The sequence below is a fragment of the Aphidius gifuensis genome, linkage group LG4, assembly GCF_014905175.1.
Source record: "Aphidius gifuensis isolate YNYX2018 linkage group LG4, ASM1490517v1, whole genome shotgun sequence".
Taxonomy (NCBI): Eukaryota; Metazoa; Arthropoda; class Insecta; order Hymenoptera; family Braconidae; genus Aphidius; species Aphidius gifuensis.
Genome location: NC_057791.1, coordinates 21,778,540 through 21,791,363, shown reverse-complemented (window position 1 = coordinate 21,791,363; position 12,824 = coordinate 21,778,540). Strand labels below are relative to the sequence as shown.

At 22.2% G+C, this 12,824-nt stretch overlaps 1 protein-coding gene across 2 annotated transcripts in view; it reads right to left on the bottom strand.

Moving 5' to 3' along the window:
* Positions 1–12,824, bottom strand: part of LOC122855677 (small conductance calcium-activated potassium channel protein) — a 67,237-nt gene that overhangs the window by 14,208 nt on the left and 40,205 nt on the right. For both annotated transcript variants that reach the window (XM_044157224.1, XM_044157225.1), the window contains 2 exons: positions 8,122–8,532; positions 4,111–4,206 (listed from right to left, as the gene is read on the bottom strand). In XM_044157224.1, the coding sequence (XP_044013159.1) occupies positions 4,111–4,206; positions 8,122–8,532 (507 nt within the window). The remainder of the gene's footprint in view (positions 1–4,110; positions 4,207–8,121; positions 8,533–12,824) is intronic.

The window sequence follows — 12,824 nt, the reverse complement described above, 5'->3', positions numbered from 1 at the left end:
AAGTTTTGAAAAGGTCAAGGATTTTTATGGAAATATTTAATTTCAAAATCAGGATTTTCTTATTTTCTATTTCTTTTCTTAAGCAGATAATCTTTTTTTCTCTTTGTTTTACTCATCTTGTTCATTTTATCCATTTATGTTGAATTTTTGAAATACCTGACAAGATTATTATTAAAGTTTTGATAATATTATTATGATTATTATTTTGATATTAAATAAAAATTTCAAATATTTAAGTGAAATAGAAACTTTCTTATATTTTTCAAGTGGTGTTATTTTTTTAATTATATTTTACGTTTGAAAATTCGTTGGGCTAGATTGAATTTGAAATAAAAAAAATGGGAACCATGTATTCACGATCTTGTTTGTTTGCTTCTTTCAGACAAATAAATTTCATTTTCAATGGTAAAATAAAAATGTGGGATTCCATTTTTTTGTTACACTTTTCTTGAAGATACATTTCATATAAACAATAAAATTCGAGTATTCCAACATGCATCTTAGTACACGAGTTGTCTGACATTAAAATTCCTTTATTTTTTTTTTTTATATTACTCGAGAAATATTTTTTTTTCATACTAAATATTATGTAGTTTATATACTCAGTATATCGCTGTATACTTGGCGAAAATTCAAGACGAAATTTTCTTCATTTTCGAGAATTCTAGACTCAATTTGATGATTAAGTTTACATTTGTAAGCAACTCGATTTTATAAATTTAAATAGAAGCTTTAGAAAATACTTTTTTTTACTGCTGATATTATAGGATTAAATTCTAGAAATTTTATTAGTGAGTATATAAAATAAAATAAAATAAAAAAAATACATTTCTTTTCAAAAGTCAATTAGATAGCTTGTAAAAAATAATTTCAATACATTGTATGATTTTTTGACCTGGTCAGCTTGATGTTAAAACGTATATATTATAGGTATAATTTAATATTTTTATTGAGCTTCTAACTCGAAATAGTGTCATTTTAATTAAAAAAAAAAAAAACCCAACTCGTTTACCAAAAAATAAATGATAGTAATATTTAACTAATAATAAAAATGATATACCATCTTACAAAAAATTACAAAATAATTTACAAAAATACTTTGCATGTAAATGGTGTAGTTTAGAGATAAGCTGATGAAAAATATAATAATTGAAAATAAGAAAATAAATAATAAATAAAAAGAGAATAATTTATTTAATCAAGAAACGAATGATATATATATTGTGAATTGAAGAGGGTTCTTTTATGGTGTCATTGATCAACTGATCACATGTTGGATATGTCTTTTGTCATAAACTAATATACTTCTGCGTACATCAAAACGATTTTTTCCTCTTCTCTCTGATAACAAACCCCATAAATTCTCCTTCTTTTTTTTTTTCTCTCTCTCTGTCTTTTTTTGAATACAAGGAAATATTGATTTATCTCTGTATCAATTTATTGTCATACATAAATTCATTGTTACAAGTGTCCTTGATTATATCTTCAAAAGAAAAAAGAAAAATTCTTTTTCCATTCATTTAATATTGATTTTAACTTTTAATTTTTTTCTATTTTTTAATTCTAAATTTGTCGAGACAATTGGAGATCTTTTTTTAAACCAACTGATCAATCTAGATTCATCATTCTCATTGACAATTTGTGATAAAAAAAAAATGAAGATTAATCACCTATTGATTTATTTAATAATACATTTATTGAACGGTGTCATTTGCTGATAAGATTTAAAACAAATAATTCAACACTTTGTTTTATTGTAAAATTTTTTTAGTTCTATTTTATGTAAAGGATAGCATTGGTTCGACAAAAATAAATAAATAAAACATGTGAATCAAATGTTGCTTCTAACGATAAAGTTTACCGAGGCGTATATTAAAGTTTATTTAATTCGAATGGGAATTCATAACACTGCTACAGATGCCCAAGAGATTTAACAAATTTTATGGGATTAAAATTTTTTTTTTTTACACATATTAATCATGTGCAATAAAAAAGTTTCAAATTATTTTACATCCAAACTGTTATTTAATTATTTTTCATTCAACATTTTAAATTTGATTTTTTTTAAACAAGAGCTTAACAAACAGATTTTCATTTAAAAAAAAATAAGACAAAAGTAGTTAATTATAATCCCTCAAATACTTGGTTTTTCGATTTTTAAAATTTTTCATGTTATTTTACTTTTTTATGAACATAAAACTTCATGTTATTTCAACTAAATTCTGGCAAGCTACCAAAAATACTTCAAGTAATTTTAAAATATCATTTTTGCTTCAAATATCATAATAATGAAAAAAAAAAAAAATAATGTTTATTTAAAAAAGAAAATAGTTTGTTAAATAAATTGTTATTTTATCGTTTGTTAAAAAAAATTCAATCCAGTTAAATTAGATTTTTCGATTACAATTTAAGAATTTAAATTTCATAAAAATCATTTCTATTTTCTACGATTTTTAATAAATTTTTATTAAATCGATTGCATTTAAAAGTTCATACTTAAATGGCTCAATTCATGGTATGTATTTGAACTTGAATATGAAATTTTCAAAATGGAAAATTTTCTGTAAATCCAATATTAAAAGTAGTATAAAATAAAAAATGAAAATCGAGAGACAAAAGTAAAAAAAGATAATAAAAAAAATATAACAACGTTATTTGAAAATTCGTGAACATTCTGATGAAACTTGAACGTGGCAGATCGAATTTAAATTCAGTTTTAAAATAGATGGGTATCGAGAATACCAATGATTGGCCGTTATACTTTTCATATATAATACTTTTAAATTTAAAAACCTTGGGACTTTAAAAAAATTTTTTTATTTACTTGAGTGGTTTATCCTTTTTTTTTTTTTCTTAAAATTTATTCAAAAGTGCTAGAATTTAATAAATAATTTATAACTCATATGGGTTGAATGAACTAATCAAATTCTAAATTCACCTATTTTGTCTAATAAAAAAGATAAATAATAATAATGAAAAAAATAAAATAAAAATATATTTGAGTTTTGATTTCCTTCAGCAATCAAATTGGCAACAGTTGCCCAGCTTATTTTACGAGTAAAACATCCCCCGTTTCTTGACAATAAAAATAAATAAGAAAAGTATAAAAACAAAAGCAGATTCTAACATTTTAGCTATTGACAAATTCATAAATAAATCATGAGACGAATTGAGAAGGGAAGAAAAAATGAATAAACGTTGGTAAATTATGTGAAAATCTGTGACGCATATGAAAAACATTCTGCATTGATAGTAAAAAAAAAAAATTACTACTATCTGCACTATTGGTTTAGATGTTTTATCGTGTGGGAAATAAAATCTCGAAGGGTATATATAAGCTATTTGACCACAAAAATAAAAAAAATAATATGAAAAAGCACTGATTTTCTCGACTCAATATACACAGAAAAATAAAATAAAAAAATAAATATTTATATTGCCAAGGGGTGTATATATTTTGTGCATTTTATTAAAACTACCACCACATCAATAAAATGCCTCTCATTCAAAATTGTAAATTAAAAAAAAAAAAGCCATTTCTTGCCTTCAATATAATAGTAGTAATAATATATATTTTTTAGATCAAAATATTAAATTTTTTGTTGAAAGAAATTTTGCTGTGAATCAATAATAAATATTTATTTTTTTTTATATAAAAAAATTATTCATTGGAACAAAATTTTATGCTGACACTTGTAAATTTTATCAAAATTATTATTATCGTGATTAATTTTGGTGTCATAAAAAATTTATACAATTCTAATATTTATATGTCGGATGAAAATAAAATTTTACTACTTTGCGAAATTTTTTAAAATGATTTATAGACTGTTATTTTTTTTTTTGTTATTAAAAATCATGAGAATATATTTTTAAGTGATCATTAAAAATGGCCTACTTGATATAAAATATAAGAAAAAAGATTTGTAATAGTTTTGGGAATTCAAAAAAAATAAATAAATCAAATACGAGTGTATTTTTTTAAAAAAAAACATAAAAATTAATCAAATAAAAATACAAGAATATTGTATTTTAATTGAGTAATATTTATAGTTGAATAGATAATGATAATTGTTGTAATATAATTTGTTAAAGTTTGATAAAACATACCTGAACTTCTAAGGCATGATAAGCAAATATGAGGCCAACCAGTATCACAGTAGACACAGAGATTAGGGTTTTGAGTGCAGTCGAGTAGAACGAGGCCTGTAATACAAACGATGAGTATTAATTGAATGTAAACATACTTGAACATAAATCAGTATTAGTTACGTTGAGTATAACAGATTCGGTTGACAATTAAATTTCTCCTCAAGACAGTCTATGAATTTCTTGTTGTTATATACATCTAAATAAATAAATAATAATATAAATTTATATACTCTGTCGTTGTAATTGACAAGGAAAATTCAAGTTTAAATTGCATCTTGTATTCTTGTGTGAAAAGTGTATATATATATCAGTGCAAAATATCATTTCTCGTTGAGATAGTTTCATATCAAATAAGATGAAAATAAATACAAAATTTTACACACAGAGTTGCCAGGACGACAACGATGTCAACCAATATGCGCATGACAACTTCGACCAGGCTTTTTTGGTCACGCCCTTTTGAAATTAACACTAAGATTTTTTTATTATTTTTATTCTCTGTGGGTTAATGTATATATTATGGTCAGTATTTTCAATCAGTAAAATCTAATCAATCATTTTTTATATTAAGAAATATGAAATTTCAAAGTTGTTTAATTATATTTTGATAGTATTTTTTGGTTTATTAAATTGGGCCAAGGACGAATAGGACATGTATCAATGTTGATCGAGCACTTGAATGTGGCTGTTCAACTAGTCGTGACAAGAGTAATTGGCCAGTTTGAGTAACAAGTAAAATACCTTTGAAACTAAAATCAAATGTATTCTTCCAATCAGCTTGAAAAAAAATAAAATAATTTTTTTTTTTCAATTTAATTAAATATTGATTTGTTTAATTTGAAAAAAATATTTATAAAAAATATATTTAGTTTTTTAAATTGATATTTGAGTTTTTAAATTTTTTTTTTTTTCATTTTTATTTATTTTTTTTGAAAATAAAGATATTCATTTTATTTTTTTTATTAATAATAAATTTATATATTTTTTTTTTAAATTTATTTTAAATTAAATTGGCTTGTTTAATTAAAAAAAAAATGAATTTTAAATTAAGTTTCTTATTGGTATTTAAAAATGATAATTTTATGTTATTTGTTCAAGTAGATATTTTTATTTTTAATTTTAATTAATAAGTTTGTAAATTTTGAGAAGTGTATCTTTGAGATAAGGATGAATAGTGGATGATTTAATTTAGACACCAGCTTGAAGAACATATATATATTTTAAGGGAAAATTTAGATAGTGAGGTTTCATAATACTGGAAAATTAATATAGAGTCCAAGTGTACTCGAGTGAATTAAATACTTGAGTTTGTACATTGACAACTAATACAAGATTTTATTTACCCATGTGTCATGATGATAGTTCAACTTGTCTTTTCATTGACAAAAAATTTATACATAAAAATCACTCAATTTATAATTTTTTTTTTCCTTTTTTCTTTCGTCTAAATGCTGGAAGGGTGAGAGACAAATTTATAAGATGAATTCTGGTCGATATCAAATATAATTCTACCCCTTAAAAATCCAATGATTTGATCGCTTCAGCACTTTCAAATTCATTCGCCTTGAATTTTGAATTATATACATTAAATTTATGCTTCCTCAGGGATTTTATTTTATTTTTTTTTATTTTTTGTTTTTTAAGTATTCATATTTTTTTCTTTATATTCTTTGGAATATAATGATTGACTCTTGAGATATGAATTTTATACTAGAAATATTTTTATGATAATTTATTTTCTTTTTGTTTATTTTTTTTAGATAAAAATAATAACAATGAAGTTTGATTTAAAGTTTGATTAAATTAAAAAAAAATGATGTAAGCTTGAAATTTAATTAAACCAAAAATTTATTACAATTAAAAATTATTCAAGTATATTATTAAATTAATTTTTCATTGTAAAATTAATTTTTCAACTGTAAAATTTTAATTATACTAAATAATTTAAATTTTTTTTTTTTTTTTGTATAAAGATTGAACATCTTTGGGAGATTGAGAAATAATAAAAAAAAAAAAAAGGTTATAATGATAGCAATTATTAGATAATATGCTTTTAGGGTTGGATAATCATTTTTCGATTGTTTGAAGCTATCTTAAAGTCTAAGGGTTAGGTAAATACCCTCATCTGTCTTTATCTTATTTTCACCCTACATTTTGTCAAAATTTTCCATCACGAAATCTCTTTTCTGATAAAAATGAACATGTTCAGAATTTAGCTACCATATAAAGTCTATATTCGTTTTTTAAATCTCAATTTAATATTAACCCTCAATATAAAAATTTAAATACTTTAAAAATTGTTTAAAAATCGATCAATAAAAAAATCTTAAATTTGACATTTAAAAATTTTTTTATTTAAATTTTAAACAATTATAAATTGTAATAAAATTATTAACGTTTAAATTTTCTAAATATATACATATTATTATATTAATAATATCAAAAATAATAGCTGATGTTTTTTTTTTCTATTTTTCAAATAAATAAAAACGTGTCAAATACAATAATCACACTTTTTGTATTTCATATAAGATATGACAATGTATATATATAGATATGATATAGTTTATTTAAGAGTTCTTGACCGCCTTTACTATTTTATTAAGTGGTGAATAAGACAAAGTAGGCGGAACCAAGTAGATAGTAGATATACTTGAGCAGTTTCTTCAAGATTATCTGAAGTTTGATGGTACAGAAACAAGTGTTTGAACTTGTCGACTGTCACATTTATGCTCATCATTATATCTATACTACAAATTCACACACTGCTCTTGATAAATTGACTAATTATAATTAATTCTATAAATAAACTTTATAATTATATCTCGTTTATTTATCATGGGTGTAATTATTTACACCAATAATGAAATTTAAATAATTAGTGTTATTTTATTTATTGAATTTTGATTTGAATAATTAGTTGGACGTATGTCATCTGAATAATTTTATATTTTAGATAATATTGTATATACATGATAAGGGATTAACACATTTATTTGTTAATTTGTGTAGATGTATACGTGAGCATACCCGCATTTACCCCGAAATTACATCGATGCACACGCATATATGTATTATGCATTTAGTGACGTTCTATTGTGTTGTAGAATTTATGACCTGGTATGTATTCACTGGTCAATTAGATTTGAGTCAATATAAAACCCTCATACTCATGTAAATTTACTTTGATTTGGTATTAAACAAAATATCTCACGAGCTCAAAAAAAATTCAAGAAATTTATAGTGAATTTATTGTAACTAATTTTTATTATTTTTATAATTTGGATAGTTTATTTTTAATGACTGGGCAGCTTGTATTTTAATTGTATTGGGTTAATCATTTTGTAGAAAAAAAATTTTTATTATAAATTCAAGTAGTACAAAACGTGCTAGGTCAGGCATAAATTTTTTTTATATTTTTTATTTTTAAAATTCAAGTAACATGTGATTATTGATTGGTAATTTTTAATGACATTATTTATTTGATACTTAAATTGCGAATATTCATAAAATTTGAAAATTAATAATTTTATGTTTTTTATAAATTTTTTAATTTATAATTTTATGATTTTTCTTTATAAATTTTTATGATGAAAATTATATTCAATTTTAATAAAACAAAAAAAATATAAATACAAATATTACAAATATTACGATTTGATAATTTTGGTAATCATGATTTTATTATTATTTTTTCAGTTTAATATAAATTTTTTCATTTGGATAATTTTATTGAGAAAAATAAAATTATCATAAATTAAAGTAGTACAAGTAGGGATTTTAGGTCAGCCGAAATATTTATTTTTAAAATCCAAATAATATGTAAGCATTAATTTTTAATACCACGATACATTATTTTTTTGAATTAAATATAAAAAAAAAAAAAAATCCTGAATTATTTAAAATCTGCCATAAACAAAAATCAACTATTTATTTATTAAATTAAATAAAATAAAATCTATATATTACCTTTGTATAAACTCCAGCACTGGACAATTCATTTTCAATGACCATGATAATAATTCCAAACATTCCCATAACAAGTGCATAGTCACTAATTCGTTTACGTTTTTCAAATAATGCCTTTCGTCTACCAAGACGATAACCAACATTTGGTTTATGTTTTGAACCTGGACCAATGCTACCTGATGGTGCTGATTTCATTGGACCACCACCAAGACCACGTTCATCCATAAAACGTGGATATTCAGTATGTACACCAACCAATGCAATTCCAGCATCATCAACATTACCACCACCACCTCCACCACCACCATTACCACCACCACTTCCACATCCACCAACACCTTGTCCACTTCCAGTACCACTGCTACTTCTCATCGCCCCAGGAATCGAGAGTGTCGACACTGGCTTTCGCAGCTGTAATTTAAATTTTTTAAATTATAACAAATATTCAATAAATTCACTTGATAAATTTTCTTTTTTATTTTTTTTTTTTACATAAAAATATCCTATTGAACTCTTAAAAACAATTTATTTAAATTCTCTTTTTTAATTGTTTTATTTAAATATTTTTATTTAAGAGTAAAATAAAATTAAAAAAAATAAATTTCTTTGTATACAATCATGTGAATTCTCTTTGAATTTTGATGGCTTTTAGCTAACAAAATTTACTACTACATATATTTAGTCAAAGAGTGATGTTAAGTTGCTTTCATTGTTTGTAGTATATTGGAAATTTGTCGGTTATATTGCCTGATAGAAATTTGTCGAGCGTAAAGTTAATAGAATGATGCACACTATTGAAATTCTACATTATTTATACATGCAGTGTATCTCGGTTAAATAACAATTATAAATAAATATTTATTATAACTTTAACAAATTATTTGAATATGTTTCATCAATTATAATATTAATTTATCATATAAAATTTATATTGAGTTATTGATTGAGTAACATGATTTGTCAGAGATAATAATTCAGCTGAAAATTTGATTAAATAAACATGATACGTAAGATTAGTTGAGTGTAATTTTGAGGGTGTATATCTTTTTGATACCCGAGTAAATTGTACAACCTAACAAGCTAGAAACATGAGAATACATGATAGATATTTGATTGATGATATCTTCTATATAACCAACATTGAAAATATAATTATTTTTCTTTTTGATAAATTAACTATGAATTTTTTATTTAAACAATAAGTTAATTAATAAAAATATTTCGTGACTATTATTTTGATTTTTTTGTTATTTGATTTATTGCAATTAATAACAAGCTAACAAAATTGATTTATTTTAAATTTAATCCAGTCAATTTGAAAGAAAATAAAGTACCATTGTTATGCGAAAAACAAATAATTGTTTATATTTGTGTTTTTATTTATTTTCATGCAAGTGTATTGGAAAATTTTGTGCAAAGTATTGTCAATATCGTCTATACATTCATGCAGTTTGATTTGAAATTTTTTTTTCTACTCAGACTTTTTTCTGTGAATGAAAGGTGTGGGAAATGCAGGGGTGGCAGTGGGTGACTATTTTAAAAATTCACTGTGCATTCTATCGTTGCATCATGACACTGAATGTTAATTTTCTTTTTTTTATTTTATTTTATCACCATGTAGGTGAAAAACTTTACTGATAAAAGCTCTACATATGGTGAATGCATTGTGTTACAAATGTTATTCAGTTGAGTTGATTCGTTTCATATAAATTACAAGTAAATTTTTTTTCACATAAAAAAAAGATTAAAAAATTTAAAATAAAATATTCAAGCTATACAATGTGATAAATATAAATTATAAAAATTGATTAATAATATTTTTTTTTATCTATTTTTTGGGATTTAAATTTTATGAAAAAAAATCCTTTTGATTTATTACAATTCACAATATTTTTTTTGGTTAAATTAAATCAATGATAAAACGTTTTGTGTTTTTTTTTTATTTAGATTTTTTTGATTGACATTTTTAATAATGACAAGTGTCATGCAACATTGATCGTTACTGTGATGACTTTTTGTGGTGAAATATTTTGATTAATATTTCGTGATAAAATAAAATAATAATAACAAAACGGTATTCATATTAATTTTTATATAAAGACGTGAATTTATAATATACAAATGAAATTACAAAGGGTGTGGATTAATTTATAAATCAAAATATGTCTTTATAAAATGTTTATTATTTTTTTTATTGATTAAAAAAGCTTTTACCACTCCCATGTGTTTTGTAAAAATAAATTTAACTAATTTTTTAAAATCATAATTGAAGTTGAAATAATGATGAAAAATACCATGTGGAATTACAGAACAAGAGACAGTTTATAAATGTCAGATAATTTTGATTAATATCGTGGCTGAAAATAAAAAAATTCTGTTGAATTTATTTGTCACTCGTATATGTGATAAAGCATTCATAAATTTAGTTGATCTGGAAAATTTATTTTTCTGTAAACGAGGTAAATAACTCTTAAATTTTGGAATTCAAATTTTCAAACAAAAAATAAGTTGTAAAACAAGATTTCTTTGCGAGCAATCGTTTCTCTATTACAGTCGTTTTTTTTTTTTCTTTTTATTTCTTGTTGATGGGTATTATCCTAACGAAATAAAAAAAAAAGAAAAAAAAAATTATTTTTCAGAGTAGAAGAAATACGTGGTTGAAATATATTATCCTTAAGGTTTTTTTACAAGGCTGATTTGTGTGGCTAGTCACATTTATATTCAACTTGGATAACAGATAAATTTTTTTTTTAAAGAAAGAAAAGTTAAAGAATAAAAAAAAAAAAGTTTACACAAATTTTTTATGGATATTTAAAGTGGAATTATTTTTCAATTGACAGTAGCGAAGATTTACCTTTTTTTTATTCTTGAAAAATTGATTTAAAAAAAAAAACCTAAGCATCAATTAAAAATAATAAAGGTTTTTAATTATCATTTAAGAGTAATTGGTGATTAATTTAATTTTTTAATCCTAGATTATTTTTGTAGAAAAAAAAATATAGTTTTAGCTCACAAAATTTATTTTTATATTTTTTAATTTTGAAATTCAAGTAACGTGTGATTATTGATTGGTAATTTTTAATGACATTATTTATTTGATACTTAAATTGCGAATATTCATAAAATTTGAAAATTAATATTTTATGTATTTTATAAATTTTTTAATTTATAATTTTATGATTTTTCTTTATAAATTTTTATGATAAAAATTATATTTAATTTTAATAAAAAGAAAAAAATATAAATACAAATATTACAAATATTACGATTTGATAATTTGATAATTTTGGTAATCATGATTTTATTATAATTATTTCAATTTAATATAAAATTTTTTCATTTGCATAATTTTATTGAGAAAAATAAAATTATCATAAATTAAAGTTTACGTCAGCCGAAATATTTGTTTTTAAAATCAAAATAATCAGTGAAGGCTTATTTAAAATGAAATTATTTATAAAGTGACAGTAACCATAATTAATCTTGTTTATTTTTTAATTCTTGATATAAATTGAATTATAAAAAAACTTTGGTACATAAACTGAAAACATTTTATTCGCCTTCGTAAAATGTTTTTTATTTATTTTGTTAGTAATTGCTAATTAGTCCGACATTTATAGACTTTCGAGATGTCGATAATGTCCTTGATCAACTGGATTATTTAATTAGATTAAGTGAAAAGTATCGGCCACCAAGGACGATCAGTTACATGCTTTTCCGGTAAATTTATTCAAAATATATCTTTTGAAAATCTCGTAGATACAGAAAACACATAAAAACTATCATTGGAAATATGATATCATTTTATTTTTTATGTTCTTCAGCAGAAAAAAAAATAAAATTGATCAATAAAAACAAATTTGAGTTTTTAGTTCTTGATGCTTTCAACCTGATATTCTTTTTTATATGACTTTTTGTAACTTTTATATCTTATTCGAGCTCCTTAATCTCTTGCATTGGGTATTTATCTTTTCGAACAAGTCGACGACTTATCCGTATGCAAGTACTTTATACGTTATATATACATTACATCTATGTGATTTTATTTTATGATTTAGGTTAATATATAAAAGTGATGGCACACTATTATTATTTTTTTTTTTTATTTGATTTTTTTCTCTTTTTTAAGAGGTGCATTATGTCTAGCAGTCACTTTAATCATAACTCTAAAATAATAATAATAACTGGAAAATATATATCTCGAAATTTTGGAAATGAAATAAAGTCGAGTAATAATTTCAACTCGTCAATTGTAAATAATATAAAGATATTAAGTTTTCCGGTAATTCCAAATTACTAGACATTTAAAATTTACAATCAACAGTACTTTAATATTTTAAGATAGTAAATATTATATTTTTTTACGAGTCATTAAATTTATTTAGTAAATCAAAATGATAATTAATGAATTTATTAATTTTTTTAACGACATAAAATTATTTTAAGTTGATTTTTTTTTAATTGATAAATTAATTCATTGTTAACGGCTTTCTTGAAAGAGTTTTTATTTATTTTCGATTTATTATTTATTATAGATGAATGAATAATGAAATTTTTTTTTTTTCAATCTTCAACATAATTAACATGTCGTTGTTTATTATCATGATTTTTTTTTTTTACTGTTAATAATTATTTATCGATTTTTTTGTTGACTAAAAACTTTTGCTAACAAAGTTTATCACTGCCTTAATGAATCTTCATGT